Here is a 24,951-nt window from a genome sequence, read left to right on the forward strand (position 1 = left end):
CCGCGGGCTTGCGGCGGGGGGGGGGGCGGGCCCGGCAGCCTGAGGGGGCGACCGGCCGGGAGCTCCCGGCTTCGGGCCGCCCTTCGCTGGGCACCGAGCTGCCAGCCTGGAAGTCAGTTTTCAGAGTTGTTGTGCTCCCTGGGCGTCCCTGGAGGTGAAACAGGGATGAAATTCTTTACCCTGTATTAGACTGTTTAAACTTTGTGTGTGTGTTTGTGTAAACTGAACTTGAATATTTTTTATTTACTGCGTTTGGAAATCCTAAACATCTCTGTGTTTATGCAGATACGCGCCAGGCAGTTATCAGCTGGGTGTTGTGGATTTGTGGGTAGGACAGGGCCAGGGAGTCCAGGTCCTTGTTTCTGCTGTTAACTTACTGTATGACCTTGAATAATCAGCACCTACTTTCATGCATGCCAGAGTTACAGCGGGTCAGTGTTTTTTCATTACCTTCACAACGTTCTGTCTTTTAAGTTCACACATCGGTACCCAAATAAGTGGTTGGGTGTTCCAAGATGCAGCTTCTTACTGATGTAAATAGCAGCAAGGAGGCTCTGTGGTGTTAGTTTGTGAAGTGTGCTTAAGTTCCTCACAGGAAAAGAATACAGAGTAATTACTAAGTGTAATTAGTAAAATTACGTAATTATACTAAGAATGTAGTACTACAAACAAAGCTTTCCTGATTGTTGAATGCCACATACATATTTATAGTTCATGCAGTTTATAGTGCAGGTTGGCTCTGTCTCTAATGCCTAGAAAGGTCCTCTATGACTTCTTTAGAGAGGAATGCTCAGGAACACTAGGCAGAAAGAGTTAACTCTTTAAGCTTGTGTTTGGCTAGTTTTACAAGGCACAGTTTATTTAGGAATGTATTTGTGTGCTTGAATATACAATTGAATTTAATTTTGGAGTATATACCTAATTTACCTACCTTTCTTTGGCAATTGTGTGTTCTGAACTGGCTCTGTGCTGTGGTTTAAGTACAGGTATAATAGATACTTTGATTTGATAGTTAGGCTCACAGTGCATTCCACTGAAAGTATCAGGTTCTGACTGAAATATAATGTGAAAACCTTTTATTTTAAGCCTGTTCAGAAACATAGCCTTTTTCATTCCCAGTGGTCTAGGTTTTGGGTTTAATGTTGTTTTAGTCCTACTATCCGGGGTGCAAACATCAGTTTTTAATAGCCAATAATTTTCAGAATATGTTCAGCAAGTTATTTTGTGTAGCATGATGTGAAAGACTTATTTGGAGGAAAAAGATGAGTTAATTATCACAAAGTGCTATGCTGTTGGTTTTTTTTTTCATCTTAGTCAGCTGATATTGTTTAGGCTGTTATTTGCAAGACTATAAACAGAATTGGAAAGGCCAATGGCTGACCTAGATTCAAGCAAAATAAACCAAGTGGCTACACTTGAATCCATGGATTTTCATTTTAAAAAACCCTCCTCTATAACATTCGGAAGTTTATCAGAAGCTTGTAAATACTGAGCATCTTTGCCAGCTGTGAGTCCATAATTTTATATTTTCAGTCATATAACATTAATGAAATGAGTTTCTATATCTCAAAGCCCACACGTTTTGTCACTGTTTCAAATTAAAGCTGATGTGGTCAGATGCAAAATATGCTGTGCCACTTCCAGTAAGTATCTCATAACTTTACTTGTCTATCAGGGAACTCTTCATCTATGGAAGCAGGAGAGGTTTTTAAGTTATTTTGATTCTGTCAGGATGAAACTTAAGATGTAGTGTATGCAGGAGGACACCTGGCAGTGTACGTTATTATTTCAGCTCATGTGAGTATCTTTGATGAGAACACAACCAAGTTGCTGGTAAGGAACTTGTATCTTATTGCTCTCTGGATAATACTCCAGATGAAAAATCTACAACTCTTTGCCCTAAGGAAAACAAAAGCCTTCCTCCTCAAGATAACTTTGTCTTTGCTTCTCATAATTCTGTAATAACTACTTTTTAACTTCACATGGTGAAGAGAAGCTTTTACTTCTGAATGACAGAGGCCTTTTGTTATTAAGCCAGAAATAGTCTTGGGTGAGTTGAATGTACTTTGTCTAGATCATCAGTTCAGTAATACCATCTTCTGCACAAAAGCAAGCAGTCTTACAATTTCATCTCTTCTTCTTTGTGTATTCAGAATTAAATGCAATTAAATAGACAAGCGTAAATGCAATTATATCAGCAAAACAACTTGTGTCGATTGGTGACGTTTGATGTTGTTTCAGTAGGAACCTGGTGCAGGTTCTGACCAATGGTGAGCAGTGTCTTGGTGGGTAAAACATGTAAGCTAGCACAGATGCTGTGTGCCTAGGAGGAAATAGTTTTTTGCTTGAATTGAGGGCTGTCAGAAATAGACAATCCTAGCCAGTATTTGAATGTTTTGTTTTTCAAGAAATGTCTCAAAAACAAATAAAAAGTAACAGTCTTTCAAGGAGCAGAAAGTTGACAGATTAAGGTTTTTAGAGAGAGGGGAAACTTGAGAAGAGTTACCAACTCTTGATTTCAAATGCTCACATTAAAGATTCTCAAAACCAAGCAATCCAACTGTGATATAAGAAGTCTGAACTTTGCAGGTAGTCTGAGTCACTTATTTCATTGAATACAGTTGAATGTTGAAACAGAGATGATCTTCTTCTTGGATTAAGAAAACTAACTGTAGAAGTGTTGATGGTTTAGGTTTTACTTCACGTTTTGTGGGGGACAGCTCATTTTTATCAAGGAGATTATGCTCTTGAACTTTCAAAGTGGTCAAACTAGATTTTGGAGACTTTGTCCATTGATGATAGAGCCATGTCTTCTTGCCCAGCTCTTATACTTGGAAGTTTAGGACTGAAGTACAATCACTGAATCAAAAATACTACAAAAATAGTACTTTCATTCACAAATTTCTCTCTCTGGGCTTTTTTTTTGGTTTCCCTTTATTAAGTTGTATTAATATATTTCCAGTTTGTTTTGAATTTTTGTTTGTTTGCTGAACTGTTCTGTATTAAACTTAAAACAAGCTAATTCTTTTGTATAAGACAGAGCAGGTTTTTATTCCTTTCTGGATGGAATGCAGAAGTATAAAACGGAACCTATGGTTTTATGATAAAAGGACTGTGAGTGAATTTGTGTCATCCATATTTAGTATGTTTAAAGAACAGATAAAAAGCTTGTAATATGGTGATTTTGAAAATGTTTATAAAATACTTCCCATTATAGGATGGGATGCCACTATTGTGTATAATAAAATCAAATTACCTAATTCCTATTTTTAATGCTTTTTGCAGCCAGAGTTGGGAAGACATCACTAATTATGTCACTTGTCAGTGAAGAGTTTCCAGAAGAGGTAGAGCATCCTCATTTGTTTTCTATACTTTATTTCTATCTCATTGCATTTTTATTTAAGAGTAAGTTAATAAGCTCTGCTGTACAATAATGTTTCCTAAAGTCTAAAACTGCAGTGATGACTTCTGGAAGAGTCATGTGGGTTAGTTTAAATATATCACTAAGTGAAGATTAAGAATTTAAATTTTATCTAAGTTCCTTGTTTTTCATGTGGTTAGTTCAAGTATTTTTTATATTTATTTGAGGAATGTTAGGTTTTCTTAAGCAGTTGAAACTGTAGGGACTTGTAAAGGGGAAGGTGCTGAAAGAGGCAAGTCTCTTTTTTGTGTGTATGTTGTATTGAAATAGCAGGTAAATTGAGAACTGAATGAGAATGAGGAATTGATAAGTCACACGGTGTAGCTTACCCATTTTTGTAACTGAGACATTGCCTTTATTTCTGTTTTTGAAGAATGTTTTCCTGACTCTTGAAAATAATGCTGAAAACTCTTCCTGCTTTCTTCCAGAATAGAAGTAAAGCCACTTCGACATTTTATTATTTAAAACAAACAGTACATATTTTGCTTTATACCATAAAAAAAGAACTGCAGCTGCTGCAAATAGTTAAACTTTTTACATGTAGACATGAATGTTTATTTCTTCTGATCACAAGTCTTAAAATAGACATCATGTGCTGCTCTTTGAGTCTACACTGTGTTGTGTTTAATGCAAATTGGTTGGTTACCACAGTTCATGAGTCAAGATCAGATTGTTAACATGACTGAATTTAGTTCCCAACCTTGAAGGTGAAAAGGAACTCCAGTTTGTCCTTAAGCTGCTCAGGGACCCGTTCCTTTGACAGGTTGTGTTGATGTATTTAATGAATTGTAAAACTATTCACCTCTCGTATAATCTAGAATATTTCTCTAAACTCATATTGAGAGAAAAAATATCATTTATACAGAACAAAATCTGCCTGAAATTACAGAAATAACTTTAAAAAAATATTGTGTCCTATAGAAACTGCTGAAAGGGAACGTGTACAATTCCTGCAGGTCAGTCATGCAGTTCAGATCTACATGGGTATGTGTAACAGACACTTCAGGCTTTGAAATAGTTTTTAATATACTGAGAATTATCAGTAATCATTCTTGATGAAGATGTTAGTAGAGCCTGAAGCTTTACAAAGAGCTGTTCTTCCAGTGATTGGCTTTTCTCTTTTCCTTTTTTATTAAAAGAAGACAAAAGTGTCATGGGTCAGCCATGTAAAAGGAAATAAATAGCTGTGCAGGAACATTGCATTGAAATTAGGTTTAAGATGATTCATCCTGACTGTGGACTAGTGTTCTCTGGAAAAAATGGCCAGCAATCATGGCTAGTATTTTGCAGAACACACTTTTTATTAGCATCATGTTTTGCTTTGCAGGCTTTTCTGAACTTAATGTTGAGCATTCTATCAGAAACAAAGAAGTTGACAGGTTATGATTATGTAAAAATTGAGACTTGTATTTTGTCTGCCATACTTGTTTACCATATCTTGAATTTTTTATTTTTTGTTCAACAGTTCATGTGCTGTTTGCAGGGATAGTTCTTGTACTGATTTCAGTGGGAGAAGAACAGGGTTTCTTTTGCAAAAATTTAGATGTTTAAACATAGATTAAACAGTATTTAATTTGTCAGTAATGGCATGCAAACTCTGATATTACTCTCCTGCTAAAGAATATGTAGCTCTTTGATGTAATTGGTTGAATTTTGTATAACCCCCCTCCCAAATTTTAGAACTTTTATTTATGACATTTTTGTTTAACGTAAATTGCAATTCAAATTTTGTTCACAGCTTTAACTATTAAAATAATTCTCTATAGGTGGTTGAGTCTAGTGAATTTGAAGTTTATAGAAGCATTAATTGAATTCCTTAGCAACACTGCTTTCTTGTAAAGCCTGCAGGAAGTTCCTTCCTCAGTAAGTAGACTAATAAACATGAGAAGGTAGCAGTGACCTTCAGTATATTGCAAAAAAACCCCACAGAAGTTCTTGAACTACTGGTAGCCTGTTTTATTTAAAGATGACTTATTCTCAGATGTGTTACAGTATACAACTTTTTTTGACCATCTGGATTTTCTGGATTATCTTTAAAGGCTTTTTCTTCCTGTTTCAACTCCAGGTTCCAGCACGAGCTGAAGAGATCACCATTCCAGCTGATGTCACCCCTGAAAGAGTGCCAACCCACATAGTGGATTATTCAGGTAAGGACTGTTACTGTTTGCCTGACTGGGTATGGAATTGTCTCTAAGTCAGTAGCCTCTTTAACAGTCATACTGGTGTGGGACGAAAGCTACATGTAGGAAAAGACTGAAGTAGAAACTCCAGTGAAGAAATGTGTCTGACAGACACATTTACAGGTGCAGACCTAGGTGGGAACTTTCATGGCATTCAAAACTATTTTTCATTATTTCAGCAAAGAGTTTACTATGAGGCAGGAGACTGGACATACCTTATATTCTACCTCTTTCCAAATGTCTCCATTTGGTTACCCTATCCTTTTGTGTCAGTTTCATATGTTGTTTTTTTCTTTTTCAATATATTCTAATCTCATGACCTTACTGACTAGATAAACAGGCTCTTATGTTGTGATAAATACATGCAGCTGCTACACAGCTAGAAAAATGTAGGGGGATGCAAACTGTGACTTATTCCAGAGAGAACCTGTCTACAGATGCAATTATTCCTCTTTAAAATAGCTGCTGAAAGACTTCTGTGCAAGAGACCTGTTCCTGTCTTGTGAGTTAGTGGATCAGTTTTGCTATTGCTGTAGCAGAAGCACTTTGGTGCATTTTATAAAGACACATTTAAATAATGAGCTTTCACAGGCTCTGCTGAGTACAGTGAAATACCCTAGTTCAGTTTCTTAAGTTTTTCAGTTTTGTTTGCAAAAATGTTTAGCATTAACAAATGGCTTATTCTGTTGAATGCAGAAGCAGAGCAAAGTGATGAGCAGCTTTACCATGAAATATCACAGGTAAGTGTGTTTTAGTGTTTACTAGGAAATAGTTTCTGCTTTTGGAGAAAGCTTTCCCTTCAAAGTTCCCTGCATTAGTTGGACTCCAGTTTAAATTAAAACCTCTCTTGCTTTTTCTTGCCTGGTGTTTTGTTTTGTGCCCTGTGCTATAGTAAACCTTCCTTTAGTGAAGCAAAGTAGGTACTGCCACTGTGTTGGTGATAGATCTTAAGCTTTTTCCTTCCCAGTGGAAGGGCAGAACCTAAGTAACTTGTAATCAGAAGGCCAAAGGATTGACAGTTTCAGTAAAGAAATAATCCTACTCTAGAAAGATCCTTTTAGCTTCTTTCTGTCATGTTGTACCATTGCACTAATGGATAGCACAGGATTCTTGGTAACTTTATAATTCCTTCTGTTTCCTATTTCCAGTTCTTTTTGAGCACCTTTGTACATTTTATGCACAGTCTGTCATGTTCATGCATTCCATTTTTGACATTTAGATTGGTACTTGAGTTGAGGCTGCAAATTGTGATTCTTCAGTTTAGATTTCTTGGTAGCATAGGTTTCCCTGCAGGCATAAGCTGTGCATTTCACACTCCGAGGCAGGCGTTTTGGCACTTCTCAACATAAAAATTACTTGGTTTAAGCTGTTGTTCAGGCTACAAACACCTTGAATGGGTCAGGGACACATAGTTTTTGACTAATGTTGCAACTGTTCTTTCTCTGCTGTTGTTATGTATGGTTCTTCATTGTCTCTGTTGCTCCAGAGACCATAAACAGTGGATTTCCATGCCTTTCCTTTCTTTTCATCTTAGGCAAATGTGATTTGTATAGTATATGCTGTTAACAACAAGAATTCTATCGATAAGGTATGGAAACACATTTTATTTCTTTTTATTGTGCACTTTATTGTTGGCAATTACAGCTGAAAACTGTACTGGATATCTAAAATGTGCAAAACACTGCTTGAGATCAAGTTGGTCAGGGAGTGTACAGATGTATTATTTCTTCTGGTCCCTTTCAACACCTGAGTTTTCAGGCACTTCAGTGATCTGAGAAAATTGCTAATTATTCAACTCCAGTTTTTATTTTCCTCCTTTGTGGGTAAATATGTGCCCTCTTGGGAAAGAAGCAGCAGTGGTTGTAGTTAAACTTGTGCACAGTTGAGTACTTTTTATTTTTCTCATTTTTCATGTTTTTGATCCCATTTTAGGTAACAAGTCGATGGATTCCTCTCATCAATGAAAGGACAGACAAAGATAGCAGGTGCATAAGTAAAGATGAGAAGTGTGAGTTAGGCTGCACATTGATGGGTGTCAGTGGACAGTGTTCAAGATGTTAATTGTTTCATGAAATCCAATTCTAAACTTAAAGTTTATATAAGAAGTCCAAGCAACAAGAGATTTAAAGTATGTAGGTCTGATACATATGTCAGCAATGTTATTTCTTTTCAATTTCATGGGCACCTTTTACCAGGTGTGTTTATATTTTTATTTTTGTTTGGCCTGTATAGCTTTTCTGTTGATGCTGGGTTTGTGTAACAACAATATGATAAGTTACTTTTGTGTTTAACTGTGTAGTTTTTGTATTATCAGCAAGTACTTTCCTGTCTAAAGTGTATATCAAAACAACTGACTTAAAACTGTCAGTTAGTTTTGCCTGTTGCCTGCCAGTCATCTTTAATTACATCATGAAGATAATGCAGTGGCTTCTGGTGTGAGACAGAAAGCTGAATTAAAATAGATCCTTTTACCTCTCTGTCTTTACAGCTCTTATGCTTTTTTTTTTTTGGTTTTCAGGCTGCCTCTTATATTAGTTGGAAACAAGTCTGATCTAGTGGAAGATAGCAGTATGGAAACTATCCTTCCCATTATGAATCAATATACAGAGATAGAAACCTGTGTAGAGGTATGCAAGACTTTCTGAAGTTAGTGTGAGTAACAAAAAGATATTTGCCATGTATGTAGGGCAGGTTTTTAATAGAGAAGATAATTATTTTTTTGTTCAGAAGAAAATGTTCAAGTATCAGTCCATGTGAGTTTATATGTTATTTTTCATTAGAGAAGACTACAATCAAAAGTTACTGTGAAATTCCTCACAATTTAGTCACCTCACATCCTTGCCTTTAGCAAGTGTTTTAAATTTAATATTATGCCAGACAGATGTCTGTAAAGGATTAAAAATTGAATTAATTTGTGGATATGCCTCTCTTTATTCTCTCTCTTTTTTTTTATTATTTGTTTCCAAAGTAGATACAACCTTTTGATTTCTCTGTTCTTGGTGTGACATCCTGTAGTTGTGAGATGCCCTCTGTTAATTACCCAATCGGTACAGGGGCTGGATGTCTTTTTTCCAACACTGCATTGTACGCACAAGAGGGGGCTAATCTTTAAAAGTTGGATGCTTGCTTAAATTTCAGAAGAAATCGCCAAGTAGTCGAGAAACTAGGTAATCAATATAAGGATTTCTCTTTCAGTGTTCAGCCAAAAACTTGAAGAATATATCTGAGCTATTTTATTATGCACAGAAAGCTGTTCTGCATCCTACAGGCCCTCTTTATTGCCCAGAGGAGAAAGAGGTATTTGTACGTAGATCTTTAAGAACTAATACAATATGGGGGGAGCTTAGTAACTTTCCTGTTCTTTCCTTGTCAGTGCGTTTTGCATTTCTTAGTATGTTCTCTTACCACCACCCTACCCCCAAATGTCAGGCAGTACATTCCAGAACCATGGTGATTGTTCTGCCTTGTATTAATCTGATCTGTCTTTCCTCTTCACTGCAAGCGATGACAGTTTTTTGTTGCCTGTGTGAACTAAGTAAAATGAGAAGCTTTGCTAATGGCTTTAAGCCAAACCTAATGTGAACAAAATCATGTGTTCAGTTAATTTCTCCTTTGAATGTACATTTCACAGGAACTCCATTTAAGGGAAAATACCCCAGACTTCATCAGATTTAAAGAGAGTAACTTTTCTGAGCATCTAGTGAGACTTCGGCAAAAGGGATAAGAAATACGTGATGTTGCTGGTTTTTAAGTGTCACAGGTAGTTAGTTGAACATATTACAAAGGAGCTTTTTTTTTTTAAAACATAAATTTTATGGGCAATTACAAATAAAATCTCTGAAGATAACACTTGTGTAGTTTTAGGCAGTAGAAATATTTCTTCAGTCGTAACTACTTTGTTAAGCAGGGAACTAGAGAATAACACTGTTTTGATTTCTTCCATGAGAATTGTCTTTACAAGTTAGTAATGTTGTGATAAAATTGTTGTGCTGAAATCTTTTTGGTTTCCCAAAAAACAATCTCTGTGCAATCTGGGTGACCTCTATGAAGAGAAGAGTCCCTCATCACTGTAGTTGTTGGGAGAGAATTACCACTGTCTGTCTTCCCTCACTTGGAAGGTATCCCAGCAGTTCCTTTGTCATAGAGATAGTCCCTATGATCTATGCTTTGCTGGTAGATGAATAAGCCCTGTGAAGATTCTTAGTGTCTGGTGTTTGAGGCCTTCTAAAGCTGTAATTGAAATGGTGACTAGAGGTAGTGTGCTTCTTTAGAAAGAGCTAACTGTAGTTCTAGAGCTGTATATTTTTGGAAGACACTGGGATTGCAAGGGATCTTTTTTTTTTCCCCATCAAAAAGTGGGGTTTTTTTGAAAAAAAATCGTTCAGTTAATTATATTGAAGCTTTTTGTAGCAGTAAGACTGAATTTAGAGAACTGATTTTTTTTTAACTAAGTAGTGCCACCTGCAGCTTGAGAAGAACTTGAGGCTCTTATAATAATTGAAGAAAAAGACATTTAATGTGAAATTATGGATATAGATTTGCTAGATCAGTATTTAGTTTCCTCTTGCTTTTTGTTTCTGTGTCTTTATGTTATATTCAAGCCCAGAAAGGTACTGAATTTTCTTTTATTCCTTAGATGAAACCTGCCTGTATTAAGGCACTCACTCGCATTTTTAGAATTTCTGATCAGGATAATGATGGTACTCTCAGTGATGCAGAGCTCAGCTTCTTTCAGGTAACTCTTTTGCTTATCTTTTCACCATGCTTAGTAGTTGAACTATATAATTCTAGAAAAACAAGTTACTGTTTTTGAAGGAAGACTAGCAAGGTGAATTGTAAAGGAATTTGGCCTAAATACTAAAAGTGTCAAATGCAGCTTAAAAGAGTGGATCCGTAAAAACAGAAATGCTTTAAATTTTATTTTTTACAATTGTTCAAGTTTTAGTTCAAGAGCAAAATAAATAAAAACTATTTAAATGTACAAGCCTCAGTGCTTCTAATTAAAAATGGAACAAAATGAAGTTTGTACACCTTTATGTCCACTAAGAAAGTGAATAGTCCTTTATCAGAGCATTTAAGGCTGCATTTCATACAGAACATGCTGTTTGTCCAGCTTAATAGCTAGTGGTCCTAACATGCTCTTTTTGTTTTTTGTTAGAGAATTTGTTTTAATACACCTCTGCCATCTCAAGCTTTGGAAGATGTAAAGAATGTAGTCAGGAAACACCTAAGTGATGGAGTTGCAGATAATGGATTAACATTAAACGGTAACCTTTGTATAACTCTTAAAAGATCTGTCTTTATACAGTTGTTAATTCTTACCTAAAAAGCTGGTCTTTTGGAATATGATCTCTACTTTGATTCTTTTAGACTACAAAAGCAGTATGATTTCAAATAATTATTAAACTAAGGAATATCAGAGTGACTAAAATAAGGTATTTCTTCTTATTACAGAGCTTGGAATCCAAATAATTGGTTCAAAAGAGATTGTCTTGTAGATCAATCTGTATCTTGTCTCTAGGCTTGCTGGATGCAACACCTGTCAGCAAGGTGTAGTGTCTGCCAGCCTTCTGACAGCTCTGTTGTGCAGATTTGCTTAGAGCATATGGCAAAAATGAAAGGAGAAAAACATTTTCTTTCTGGGCATCAGTGTAACTGCTTTGCTTGTGGAGCTTACACATGTAATAGGACTCGTGAGAAATGGTGAAGTGTGGGAATCTTAAGGCATAGCCTTACTAAACAGTGAAATCTCAGTGTTCATTAATCCCTGGAAAGTGTTAAGCAAAAATCCTACTCAGTTATTTTGGTACAGGAAAACTAAAGGCAGTTTTCCCTGAGACTACTCTGCAGGCTTCTTGCTAAGGCTTACTATTCTAAGGTGTTGAAAACATCATTATCTTTTCATACAGCCAACTTACTTTAAAATGTTAGTTCTGAAAGAAAGAAACAACAGAAAACCAAGTGGGTTGTTTTAAGGGGACAGTTCCTTGGAGGACACTTACAAATTATTTCTGAACCTTCAGTCTGTGTAGATGATGCTGTAAGTCACCTGAGAAGGTTCGAAATCTGAATGTTTATTTCAGGCTTTTTCTGTTTGCAGTCTGATAACCAAGTCTATTAAAAATACTTGTAGCAGATAAAGCACTTCAGGGCCTTAAGATTTCATCATTTGATTTTTAGGTTTTCTTTTTCTTCACACACTTTTCATTCAGCGAGGAAGGCACGAAACAACTTGGACTGTTCTACGTCGCTTTGGATACGATGATGACTTGGAGCTTACACCAGAGTACTTATTTCCTCCGTAGGTATCACTTACTTTAGCTTTCTTCAACTTACATGCATTTAGTTTATGGAAAGTGTTACTGTTGTAGTGTGTTTAACATGTTCTTATGTCAAGTATCTCTCTTACTTTGTGATCTGCCAGCCAAATTCTTCATGTGACTGAAAATGACAAAGAAAAAAACTGCCTCTTGTGCCTAATCATGTGCTGCTCTCTGTACAAGTTGGCATAAGAAACTCTTAATACAAAACCGGACCATAAATCTGAGCAGTTGCTTATTGTGTGTGGCAACAAATTAGAAGAGGCTTGTCAATCTTTTCATAGCACTTGAAATCCTTTGAAAATCCCCAAATTAAAAAGTTAAGCATCAACCACCTCTGTCACTTCTTTTCTGTTTAAAAAAATCCAACTAACTAAACACAAAACCCAAACAATGAAACCAAACAAAAACCTGATTTTTACATAGCTATATATAATGTAATAGAAAGACACTCCTAATTTTTATGATTCCCATAAAAATATGTGCTGTGATCTCTATTTAAGGATAAATTATTAAAGCTAAATGCAAAGATCAAATAGCCATTGTTGTAATTCAAAAAATCTTTGAGTTTTAATACTCTATATTTCATAAACACACTTAACACTTCTTTTATTTGTTTTTCTTTTCAAACAACAGGCTAAGAATTCCTGCAGACTGCACAACAGAATTAAATCATCATGCATATTTATTTCTTCAAAGTATTTTTGATAAACATGATTTGGTAAGCTTTTAATTGGAGTGTGTGTGTCCTTCAGAGCCTTAATTTTCTAGCAAGTTTGCTTACAGAAAGTATGTTTTTATCATTCTGTCATTTCATTCAGAAACTGTCTCTGGCTGAAGATAGACAGTCAAGCCTGTCATTTCTGTTTCTGTCTACCAGGAGAGTTGGCAGTTATAGCTCAGTTCTGGTTGTACTGCCAGTTTTTTAACTAGCTCATATATGTAGTCTTGTTTAAAAACAAGAAAAGGACAATGAATATAAAGAAAGCAGCTCAGTTTCTTACAGCCAGTTTCTAGAATCTGCCAAATGTGCAACAAGGAAATATTAAGTTACAATAGAGGTGGATTCGGTGATTTTTGTCTGATATCATGTGCTTGTTTTTAGGATAGAGATTGTGCTTTGTCTCCTGATGAATTGAAAGATTTGTTCAAAGTCTTCCCTTATATGCCATGGGGACCAGATGTTAACAACACTGTTTGTACAAATGAGAGGGGGTGGATTACATACCAAGGGTTTCTCTCTCAGTGGACGTAAGTTTGATCCCTTACATTTTAGTAGCTGAGAACTCTTGAGTATAATAATGCTTTTGTAGATTGTGGAGGTGTAATAGCTGAACATTGACCCAAGCAGTCAAGATGCTACATCCGTCCAGTGGCCTGATCTTCAGACAATTGTTATAACCCGCTCAGGATTTGGCCACTATTTAGTGCTAACTATCAACAAATGTCTCTTCAAAATGTAGAAATCTCCTTGAGTCTTGCTGACTTATTTCTGCTCTTTAGAGATGGCATGAATATTGGTGTTCAATAATGAGGGTTTTTTTCCTACTGAAAATAGAGAAAATGAGGAAAACATTATTTGCTGAAGAAAAAAAGCATAGTGTAGCTTGGCAGGCCTTGGCAAGTACTACCTTTGTGGTGTTTTGCTGAGTAGTAAACCTGCCACCCTCAGAGTGCTCTTGTCCTTGTGTATCGCATAGTGCCAGGAACACTTCTTATGCCAGCCTGGAGACAGGAGGGAAAAATAATTTCAGTGGTGTAAAGAATTGATACCATGGATGCTAACAATTTAGAAACTTCTTTTTGTCCCCTCTGCTAGACTAACCACATATTTAGATGTCCAACGTTGCCTGGAGTACCTGGGTTACTTAGGCTATTCAATACTTGCAGAAGAAGAATCTCAAGCATCAGCAATTACAGGTAATAAAAAGAAACAAATTGGTACAGCTTAGGAATTTAAATTTAGAAATCTGCTCAACAATAGTGTTGAACCACTTTTTGCCCTTACAGTCTTTTTTTACTTTCTGCGTAAGTAAAATCCTTGATTTCATATTTTTCATTATTTTGTGTGCATTTTAATGTAACTGGGCAATTACTTCATGTTTTCACATACATGCATGTACATCCTGCAAAAAACATTTCTGTTTTTTTCAAAGTAACACGAGATAAAAAGATAGACCTGCAGAAGAAACAGACTCAAAGAAATGTTTTCCGATGTAACGTTGTTGGAATGAAAGGCTGTGGGAAAAGTGGAATTCTTCAGTCTCTTCTTGGAAGAAATCTAATGGTAAGAAACCTTTTGCTTACATTCACCTATATATGCTGTTGAGTAAGACTGCAAGAGCAATTGATTTTAGGGCTTTGCTGATTATTACTGAGTTTGGAGAGTTCTGTGAGGAAATATAAAAATACTGGAAGTGTTTGTTTTGGCTTTTTTCAGATACACTAATGGCTTTAGCATGCAAGAATGCCTTGTATATCATGGTTTAGAGCTATGCATTCACTTGCCAAAGAAACCCCAGATTACTGTAATTTTAATTCACTTATAAGTGGAGTAAAACAGCTGTTCAAATGTAAATTAAAGTTGCAAGTTGCTGTGGTCTAACACGAAATTCTGCATTTTCAGAGACAGAGGCAAATACGTGCAGAGCACAAATCTTACTATGCCATTAATACAGTCTATGTATATGGGCAGGAAAAATACTTGCTGGTAAGGTTGCCTCATTTTTGTTTGCATGTGACTGGTTAATCTTAAAATTCAGTGAATTATTCAGAGCTTTCTGCAAACTGTTTTAATTGTTTCTTCTTAATAAATGTGGATTCTCCATCCTTTTCTGGCTCACAAAACTTCTGGTTTTACATGTTGCTAATACTTTAAACTGAGCCTGTTCAGGATCTGCTCTCTTTGAAACCTTGACCTAAATGCCACAGAACCCAGGCCATTATGTTTATGCTGCAGGGCATCAGATTATAACATATGTTTTAAACTGAGCCTGTTCAGGATCTGCTCTTTGAAACCTTGACCTAAATTGCACAGAACCCAGGGCATTACGTTTATGCTGCAGGGCATCAGATTATAACATATGTTATCAGCAGGCAAGATGCCTATTCAGTAGAGAAGAATCTGTCATGTAGGGTGATTCGGATGGCTAAAGTTTATCTTCAGTGGGTGAAATACTTTCTTTATAGTTTGCTCCACTGTAGTTTTCTTTTATGATAATATGATACCTTTCTTTGTTTTCAAAGATCTAGTCCTCTACTACTCTGTGGTTCTCCTCTGTAGTTTGAGCACCACTTTTGGTGGGAATCTTGACTTTGGGTTAGAAGTAAATAAAACTTTTTATGGTGAGGTTTTGATCGCCTGCAGATGTGATGTTAACACCTCACATGGTTGCTGTATGGTAAATTCCTACTATTTCATTAACTCTGTCTATTGTCAGTCCATTATTCCTAAGGATAAAAATGAGCCAGAAAAATTACAAGAAAAAGAAAGTTATAAAATTTTTCTAACTGCATAATGACAAAGCTTTTCTTCCTCTCTGACCATCTTTTTTTCTAGCTACATAATGTTAGTGACTCTGAATTTGTAACTGATGCTGAGACCATATGTGATGCTGTCTGTCTGGTGTATGATGTCAGTAACCCCAAGTCCTTTGAGTACTGTGCCACAATTTTTAAGGTTTGTATAGCTTGTATAGACAAGCCTTTGGGTTTACGTATCTTTCTTCACTGACAATAAGTTACTGGTCCTGTACAGAAGTTCTAGTTAAAAGATTTTTTATTTATGAGTGCTGGTTACATATGAGTGATGGATTAAAAATGCAGTTCTATTATTGATGCAAAAGTAGCATATACTTGCCTATATAAAACATTTTGCTTCAAGAAATTCCTGACTTCAGTGCAATGAATATATCTTAATGCTGCTGCAATCAGTTCAACTCTGGCTGTTCCAAACTGAATGTATCATACATGCTTTCTTTCACTTCTTTTCATTGAATTTGCAGCACAAGCCTTCACTTGTGATACTGTTGGTGAGCCCAGCAAGGATATCTTTGTTAAACTGACAACTATGGCCATGTATCCGTAAGTATTTAAGCTGCTCTACTTCTCATGTTGCATGGTTCACACTCAGTACCACTGCATGTCATTGTTAGCCACGAGGATGGAACTGCCTCACTGGGATTTAGCAACAGAGAGATAGAAGTGACTTGAGAAGAATCTTCAATTTATTTCAAATCAGGAGAGTTGGTGTTAACATACCAGTGTCAGCTGTAGTTGCCAAGGTATTTACACTACTCCATCTACCTGGTGTTACAAACTCCAATTAATATTTAGGGTTCTCTCAAGTGCTTCCTGTGGATGCACTCAGTAAGTCAGTATTCATATCTTGGGTATTTTTGAGATACTTGTGAATAAAAGTTGTACTGCAATCCTTGTTGCAAGCTCAGTTTGATAGTTGATCACAAGTAATGACACTCCTTAGTAAACCAGAGTTCTGCCAACTCACTGCTTGAAGCTTTTTTATTTTCAGGGTGTTTATTACTGTGTATTACCATTCAGTTCATGAATTATCTTATAGAAATTCTATTAAAAATATATAAACACCTTTTGGGCTTCAGGTAGAAGATACTTAAGCTCACGTTCTTCACTACACATCTCACTGTTGCTAAACTCACTTTGCATCCCTTTTTTTGGTGGGTGGAGCTTTTAATATGGTGATGAACTACGTAACTATTACAGCAGATGGGAGTCTAGTATGACAGCTGACATTTGCTTTAAATTAAATAGAAGTAATGTCACTTTCACCCAAAGTAGTAGGATTTTAAAACTAATACTTGAAACTGAATTTATTTAATTAGATTTGTAAAGCTTTTATTTTGTTTTTGTTCTCCTGTATTTATTTTATAGCACTGAAGTACAGGGAAACACTAAAGTGTAGCACTGACCAAATGTCTTGTCATATCAGTGTTCCTGCTTCTCCCTTAGTTTTCAAGCATGTGGGTTTGTTAGGGTGGGAAAAGTAGAGGGAACTGTCACTTTGTAAAGTGTGCATTCCAAGTGGTAGACAACGTGGCTTCCCTTTCCTTTTAAAAAGGGGTGTTACCTATGGCTGTGCAGACATACTCAAGAGCCCTTAGAGGCTTTCCTTACAAACTAAAATAAATTCAGCAAACGTTTTCATGCCTATTTGTGCTTTCCTGTTAAGATCTGTGTATGGTGCCAAAATACCCAAGATGTCGAACATCTGACCTTAAAATTCTGCACAGCTGTAGTTGTATCCCGGCTAACCCAGTGTATTTTTTTTCTCCTCTCCTTACTCATTCAAATGTACCTTTTATTCCTAAACCTCTCTTGGTTGTGGCAAAGTCCTAATGTGCACCTGATTTTATGAGCAAGATTTCAACTCCTGTCCTTCTGTGTGTTTTCGCAGCCATGCCCGGTTACGCTGTATGTGCGCCTGCAACAGGTGCACATTTTGCATCTGTAAGAACTTCCTCAACTCAGACTTGCTACAATCTGTAAAGAACAAACTCTTCACTGCAGTTCTTAACAGGTCCTTAACTTTATTTACTAGGTACCCAGGTGTGCTTTTAAATTAAAGGGTTTTTTTTGAAAAAGCAATTGGTAACCTTATATACTGCAGATTTTTCACTCCATAGCCACTAAATAGGCAAATAATTAATAACAGTCATAGAATTGTCAGACTTTAACTTGAAGGTACTTTCGGTCTTTCAAGCTTAGTCCAGTGATTTCTTTGAAATATTAGATTTGGTAGTTAATTCAGGCACTTAGTGATTGCAAAAATACTGTGGAGGAAGTAGCCTGTGTTTTCAGGGAACTAATGATGGACATTAAGAGGTGTCTATAAATATGTGTAACATGTCTCACTTGAGACATTATAGGTTTATGTAGATTAGAGGTAGTACCTCTCCAGTATCAGTTACACAAATATTTTCCTAAAGGTACAGCTTAACTTCTAGCAGCATTGTATAACATGTTTGTTGACTGCTAGTTAATATTTGGGAATTCATAGAATTTGTGTGTGTGTGTGTTATGCTTGATTTGCACAAAGGGGGTAAAAAAACCCTGACCAACAAAACTAGAGCTTTTAACATCCAGTTCCTCTCTGAATTGAATGCAACATGTAAGAATTGGTAAATGGTTAAGCAATTGCGTTTGCAGATACTTTGGAAAACAATTGGTAAAGAGAGAGAACTTGTTTTCAGCATTGACAACAGGACTGTACCTTGTCTTGTGTGCACTGCAGGCTGTTGTCATCACAGGACTCACTAACACCTCAGCACTTGTCATTGCACCCCAGCACATGGAAGTTCAAACCCAACAACTGTTGTAGTGCAGTGGTTCCAAGATTTATAGCCCTCTTGGAGGCTTAGATGGTAATTTTGATTCGTGGAGATGACTATGATTAACATGTTTATTTAAAGACTATTGTTAGCATGTCCTGAAACACTGCTGTGCTGGTCCATGTATATTAGTACTTTTTACTGTTTTCAGATGTAGCTGCTCTAACTAAATAAGAGTGGCTGCCTCCTTTAAATGCAAGTTAGACGCATATAAGAAGCTTACTGATACACCCACCTACAGCATTGGTCATCTTTGTGAAATACCACTGTAATCTAAGATCAGAAGTGTTAACCACAGAGTGAGAGTTCAGAGGAGGTTGAAAAACTCATTAGCTTAGGAAAGGACACTGAATATGAGTGAGACTGTTCATCCTGCATCTTTTCTACAGCAGTGATCCCTTAGACAAAAACCCCTTCAGAGAGCCATCTCTTTGCATATTGTCCCTCTGAAACTTGATTCAGCAGTCACTTCTAGAAATGTCCAGCTCTTCAATATTGGATGGTTATGGGTTGCTACAGAAGCTGTTGTGGCACTCACCTGTATGGCCTTGTGCTGTTTTTCATTCCTCTGAAACACTCTCAAGGGCTTGAGATACTGAATTATTTTTATGAGATTTGGGATGCTGTCATGCCACACCTTGTCACTAGATAGTGTGGAATAAACATAGGGATCTACTGGTGCCTAATAAAATCTGTAATTCAAGGTAAGGAGAACTAATCGTAGACTCTTCCACTGACCCTGCAGAAAGGAAAGCTTACTTGCTAGAATCTCTTTGTAGTAACTCAGCCACTCCCTCCTGCTCATGGAGGAGGATTCCTCACAGTCCTCCCCTGCTTCCCCACGGGGTCCCTCCCATGCAGAGTCCTCCACCAACTCCTCCATGAGTCATTCCCACCAGGTCCACAGAGTCACAGGCTGTTCGGGCACCTCCCCTGGCCCGGGGGCTTCCACAGCTGCATAATCAGAGTCCACTGGCCACAAAATCCAAGATCACCCCTCGTGGTGCCCCCAGGGAATGTTCCACCACGTTCCTCCATGGGTGCAGGCGGACAGCCGCCATGGGCTGCAGAGAAACTTCTGCTTGGGCACCTTCTTCTCCTTCCTCCTCACCAACCATCCGGATCTTCACCCTAGCACTGCATTTCACCTCTCCACCTCAGCTCATAACTTAACTACTGGTTCTGCTCAGCTCTTACCTCAGTTCTTTCGTATGTTAATGGCAGCTATTGCCCCTCTGATGTCTCCTTGGCTGGGTTTGGAGGAGGGGCAGCTTCTCAGCTTGTTACAGGAGCCACTCCTGGGGCCCTTCCCCCTCTACCAAAAATCCCCCCAAACCAGCACAGCACCTTCCACTGCTCTTCTGCCGACAAACTTCAGAGACTGGCCTCGGGCTTTGTGGAAGTTCAGTTTGGAGAATTTTACTGTGCGGGAACAGGATTGTTGGTTTGAACTACCCAGTATCACACTTCATTGGTTCTTTGAGGAAGAAAGCACTCAATTCAAAGCAGTATATACATGCATGTATGAGGCTTGTTACTGTCCTGTATTATTTTTATATTTTTAATTTGTTCTTTAGGTATTCATTTGTATTTGTCTGGCTGGCACTTAAACTCTTTATGCTACATTTTTTTACCTCTCTTATTAAAGGCTTCTGCTTATGTCATTCTAACCATTTATTTAATGATGAGCCTGAATGTTTTACTATAAAGCATAAATTTGTGTGTTTTTCTGCTTTCTTGGTTTTTAGTCATTCACTTGTTGGCTTTTGCTTGTACTGTAGTGCCATTTTTTTGTCAGCTAAGTTCACTTCCAAATTCTAATGCATGAGAATTGTGGTGCTCAATGAGGAAGATACCTCAGAACATGTTTTTTCTTTCTTCTAAAGTTTTAAAATATTGTAGAAGTGAAGTTCTAATTGTATATAAAATGTGGTTGTTTCAGGAGTTATTTGTAAGATACTTTTTTTTTCTATGAAAACCTTCCCTCTGAAATTAAGACAACAGTTTTATTTTTCCATAATAATGGGTAAGTTTTAAGAGTATTAACTCAGGATTTATTATTCACTATGTGCAGTGTACACACATTATTTTTCAAAGCTATAGTATATTGCCATTAAATTTGCAGTTCTGCAATTAAATAGCAGAAATTTATCTCTATACTTAGGTATCCCCCAAATTAAGACCATATAACAATATTTTACTTCGCTTTTTCCCCCTTCTCTGAGCTGTTTTATTCCCCATACTGAGTAGAAGTTTGCAAAGCTGTGTCCCCTGATTTCTTTCCAAAGAGAAGATGTTGAATTGCCACTTAGGTTTTGTAGATAACAAGACTGCACTTGGGAGTTTCTCACATTTTAGATGACAAATGCATGGGGGCAAATTCTAACTGCTGGAGATGCTTTACATCCTAGAAAAATACGTGCCTGAAGGGAGTTACGTGGTGTTTTTGGAATTCAGTTGCTTACATTGTGTTGTTAGAACCTCCTGTCTGTGGGAGCAGGCTGCTGCTGCTTGCTGGCTGCATTCACTTGCTTGTAACTTCAGTGTGAGTAGCCTCGTGACCAGCCTGTTGGCCTCACCTCTCTGCTTTTAAAATCCTTTTGTGTAGTTAATAGAGAAATGTTTCTGAACTTCTGTAGTTAAGGTTAAACCTTCCCAGAGCTGGGATTCCCTTGCTGCTGACATGGGGAGAAGTGTCTGTACTGGCCCGTAGCTCAGCAGCTCTGTGTAACCATGACAGGCATGCTCAGTTAACCTCTGTAGTGCATGTTGCAAACTTCTTTTGAGTTGTTAAAGCCACTTGGAAGACTGTACAGGTTCCAAAGAGCTTATGCAATAAGTTACTAGTTGCTTGACTCACTCTTAAGGGTACATTGAATAAAAATATTTTTTTTTTCCAAAACCTGCATAAAAATCTGAATTTTATGCCAAAGTAAAAAAATTCTAGATTTTCTTACGTGTGTAGAACTTATTCTATAATTAAATACACACCAATCTGGGAAGTCTGAAAGCTAGTTATTATTACTAATAAGAAAGAGTTTCAAATACAGTTTCATTCATGGAGTTCTAACTACTGCTCTGTGTGTATATGTGCCCATCCACACATAAATTTAACTCTCAGAGTAGTTTTTCTAACTCAGAGTTACTTTCTTACTACAAGGCATTAATAATTTGTAGCAGTGGTGAAAATCAGTTTCATAAACCAAACCACACTGAAATTAAATGTGAACATTATTTATTGAAGCAGTAGAATTTTTTTGTGTGTATTGGGAAAGGTTTTTCTGCATTATAGCCACCTTTATGTCAAAGAACCTGTGCTGGAAATGAACATTGATCCTTTTTTATTGTTTCAGACAGATTTATTTTTTTTCCCCTTTAAGGCCAGTTAAAAAAAATAGGGCTCAAAGTTAGAAAAATGGAGTTTATTGCAGCATAAGGAACATTTAAGGAAGAAAAATTTGAATTTTTTAATGGTCTAAAGCAATTAGTCATCCATGAGGTTCTGGATTTCAGTAAGTATTTTTGGAACTTGGATTTTTGGGCCGAGATGTTCAGATGGTCCTCATTGTTTCTTACTGAAGTTGGTAGATTTCCTTGAGGTTATAAGACCAATCCCTGCCTTGATTTAAATGAAAGAATGAGTTAGTCGTAGGCTTAGAAAAGGGATCAGAGTCAATTTACCCTCCCTTTAGATATGAGAAGAGGATTTTATAATGACCGAGAATATATTTTTTTAAAAGGCTGAAGCATGCTCAGCAAGTTTCTTGCATACCATTAAATATGGACATATGAAAAGTCAAAACAAGGCAAATTATAGACAGGAATCAGAAAATCTCAATGTTGAGAGAGCTTTATGAGGCAATGCAAAAGCATTCATATGCAATTTGAACTGATTGACACTTTTAAAGGGATTGTTTTAAAATTAGACAAATAGTTGGGCATTTGAATTAACCACATTAAACTTGAGAGTTCAACGTTAGTTACACAAATACACACTCAACAGCACTTGTCACATAATCTTTTAAAATCATGTTACCTACAAGTGATTTATTTTACATCCACTGATGATGTTTATAATTGACAGATCTGAATACAAGTGTTTTATAGTCATTTACTAGGGAAAAAAAAAAAGCTCCTAGTAGTGATACAGTACAGTTTTCAATTGAATTATTAACAGTAATGAGATCTTGTCAGTTTTAGGGCTGATGTGTTGGAGTCATTCCAGTGTGTTTAGCACAGGTGCTCTAGCTCGTGCATGTGGTGCCAGGAGTATTGTCGTAACCTGAAAGTTCAAGCTTTGGAGATGGAGTGGGAAGAGGTTCAGTTTCTTAAGCTGTTTTCTTTGTCCTTTAAACAGTGGCATTTAGCTATATAAAATAGTAATTTTTTACTTAGCTTATCAGAAGTACCGACTGAATTTATTTCTGTTTTTCCCGAAGTGCGAAGTTTTTAACAACTGCACAAGAGTCAGGGGCTAGGTGGCTAAAACTTGTAAATTCTCTGGGCTTTGTTGTTTGAGCACGTTTCAGACACTTGCTCTGTTACTGGGATGTGCTGTGAACTGCAAACTGTGCGTGTGTATAAAAAGGTTCAGACCCTACATAGCTGAGTTGGGGGCCATGCTGTTAGCAGACGAGGAGAGCAATATTATGCAGCAGGTGCACGCCGTCAGCTCTGTAGAAGATTCCATCTTCATGGAGTCATCTCTTGGTCCACGTGTACTTGAAGACAGGTAACAACAGCCAAAATAAGGTGACCTTGCCATTGCCTTTTCCCTTTCTACCCCCCAGCAAGCCACTTGACATCTAGTTTGCAGAGGTTGTTAAAACCAGCTGTAGAACAACTAATGCATGCAGCATTCAATTAATTTTATCTGTTCCATAACCAAGCAAGGTGTTCTTGAGTAAGATCAGGATTTTTTTAGAGACTAGCTGTGTTTCACTGTTTGTGTATCAAAGAGCCTGTTCTTCAGCATGTGGTATAACAGTACACTGATTATATGGCTTATATCCCTCCTGCAAATGTCTACTAAGGAATATTCTAAACTAATTTGTGTATTTTGACAGCAAGTAACAATTCCTGTTTTATTGAACAGCTTGTCTGCTGTAGCTCTGCAGTTCATACTGTATGAACTCGTGTGCATCGTGTATGATCTCTGTATGCTCCTTGTGCTTCATAGTCCTGCAGCTATCACAGCCAGGGGCTTTTGCTAAAGATGAAATTCCTGGACAGGTGCAAGAGAGATTAGAGGGGCAGCAAAAAAGAAAGCAGGCTTCTTGATATCTTGGAAAAAATAACCACACTTAAAAACAGATTCTGTTAAAAGGAAGACAAGAAAACTTGAAATTCACACTGCTTTCTTTGCTACAGGTCTGCTGCCTACAACCCCATAATGTGCCCTCACCTGCACCTCCAATCCAAGGTGGAGAATGTCTCCTCCTTACAGACTGGCCAGTAAATGGCACCTGAACTGCTTCTTGGAGAACAACTGGGGCTGCACATCTGCCCCCTCCCACACCTCTCTGTTTTCAAACCATTATCTAAGTCCCCTGACTCACTATTATCCCAAATGTTCCCATCCCAGTTCTTGGGATTACACTGTGGCCTTGTCACCAGTGCCTGGTCCCTCAGCCCCATTTCCTGCGGGCAGGGCGGGCAGCGCTGAGGTGCCGCACGCACTGGAAAGTGGGGGCTAAGTTGGCACGTTTCTCCGCCAACTCCTCATGTTGTTTTGTGTCAGTAAGCAATGCCTGTGTTACTGCTGTAGCATGTTACTCTCTCACTTGTTTAGTTAATTCCTCCGCACGTTCCTGCAGCTCCTATAGCAGTTTTACAAGCCAACAGCAGTGCCTTTCCCCTTCGGCCAGCAGGTTTCAGCTGGTCCCAATCCTTACTATGGGAGGACTCTGCAACTGCCCCCAGTATTGCAGGACTTCCATAGTGGGGTTTTCTGCCAGGGTTCAGCACTGACCCAAGTACAGGTCTCCCACTGGTGCCACAGCATACGTCCAGGATTTTCCACAGAGGAGGTGGTCTCCTTACACCCCATCTCCTGCTCTGTGCCCAAACAGACTCATTGTCCCTTCGAATATACAAATATACACGGCGCCCTTGTCCACAAAAATATTCCACCACCCTAGCCTGTCCCATGGGTGTGCTCTGCCAGCACGACATACACAAGGGAGACAAAGTCTGATCTGAGTAATAGCTCAAACATGAGCCCCTTCTTGTGCTTTAAATTATGGCATTTATGATAACTTGTTTTAAGTGGTAGCTCCTGCTTTATGGTAAGCTGTCATACTTGAGACTACTTTTGAGGATGGCTAGATGTGTTTAACTGAGCATGCTGACAGACTTCCTGCAATATTTGGGAGTTAGGTCATTGGCTCTCTACTGTCATGCAAGATGTGGCTTTTTATGTCATAAAGTCACTTCATAATGTTACTACATCCTGTCTTTTTCTGTTGATGCCATCATCACTGCTTGTTTCACTAGCACTTTCTCTTTGCTTCCAGCTTGGTATTGGATGACTGTTTCTATTGCTGTTCTTGTGACTGTACTGGGAAGAAAGGGATTTATAAATGGTCCTTCTTTTGAATCTAGCTTTTGGAAAAATATTACTTGCTACTTGTCAGTAAACTTTTGGGAGAAGAAAGTACAAGTAG

The 24,951-nt window shown here is 37.5% G+C and overlaps 1 protein-coding gene across 1 annotated transcript in view; it reads left to right on the top strand.

The window, feature by feature from the left end:
* The first annotated feature begins 3,272 nt into the window (after positions 1 to 3,272).
* Positions 3,273 to 24,951, top strand: part of RHOT1 (ras homolog family member T1) — a 22,930-nt gene continuing 1,251 nt past the window's right edge. The window contains exons 1-18 of the mRNA XM_010002781.1: positions 3,273 to 3,344; positions 5,487 to 5,568; positions 6,298 to 6,341; positions 7,136 to 7,189; positions 7,534 to 7,586; positions 8,120 to 8,228; positions 8,797 to 8,898; positions 10,238 to 10,336; positions 10,760 to 10,868; positions 11,782 to 11,902; positions 12,558 to 12,642; positions 13,027 to 13,172; positions 13,741 to 13,841; positions 14,078 to 14,208; positions 14,548 to 14,631; positions 15,481 to 15,613; positions 15,926 to 16,004; positions 17,353 to 17,475. Of these exons, the coding sequence (XP_010001083.1) occupies positions 3,273 to 3,344; positions 5,487 to 5,568; positions 6,298 to 6,341; positions 7,136 to 7,189; positions 7,534 to 7,586; positions 8,120 to 8,228; positions 8,797 to 8,898; positions 10,238 to 10,336; positions 10,760 to 10,868; positions 11,782 to 11,902; positions 12,558 to 12,642; positions 13,027 to 13,172; positions 13,741 to 13,841; positions 14,078 to 14,208; positions 14,548 to 14,631; positions 15,481 to 15,613; positions 15,926 to 16,004; positions 17,353 to 17,475 (1,727 nt within the window). The remainder of the gene's footprint in view (positions 3,345 to 5,486; positions 5,569 to 6,297; positions 6,342 to 7,135; positions 7,190 to 7,533; positions 7,587 to 8,119; positions 8,229 to 8,796; positions 8,899 to 10,237; positions 10,337 to 10,759; positions 10,869 to 11,781; positions 11,903 to 12,557; positions 12,643 to 13,026; positions 13,173 to 13,740; positions 13,842 to 14,077; positions 14,209 to 14,547; positions 14,632 to 15,480; positions 15,614 to 15,925; positions 16,005 to 17,352; positions 17,476 to 24,951) is intronic.

Source organism: Chaetura pelagica, unplaced genomic scaffold, assembly GCF_000747805.2.
Source record: "Chaetura pelagica isolate M959 unplaced genomic scaffold, ChaPel_1.0 scaffold47, whole genome shotgun sequence".
Lineage (NCBI taxonomy): Eukaryota > Metazoa > Chordata > Aves > Apodiformes > Apodidae > Chaetura > Chaetura pelagica.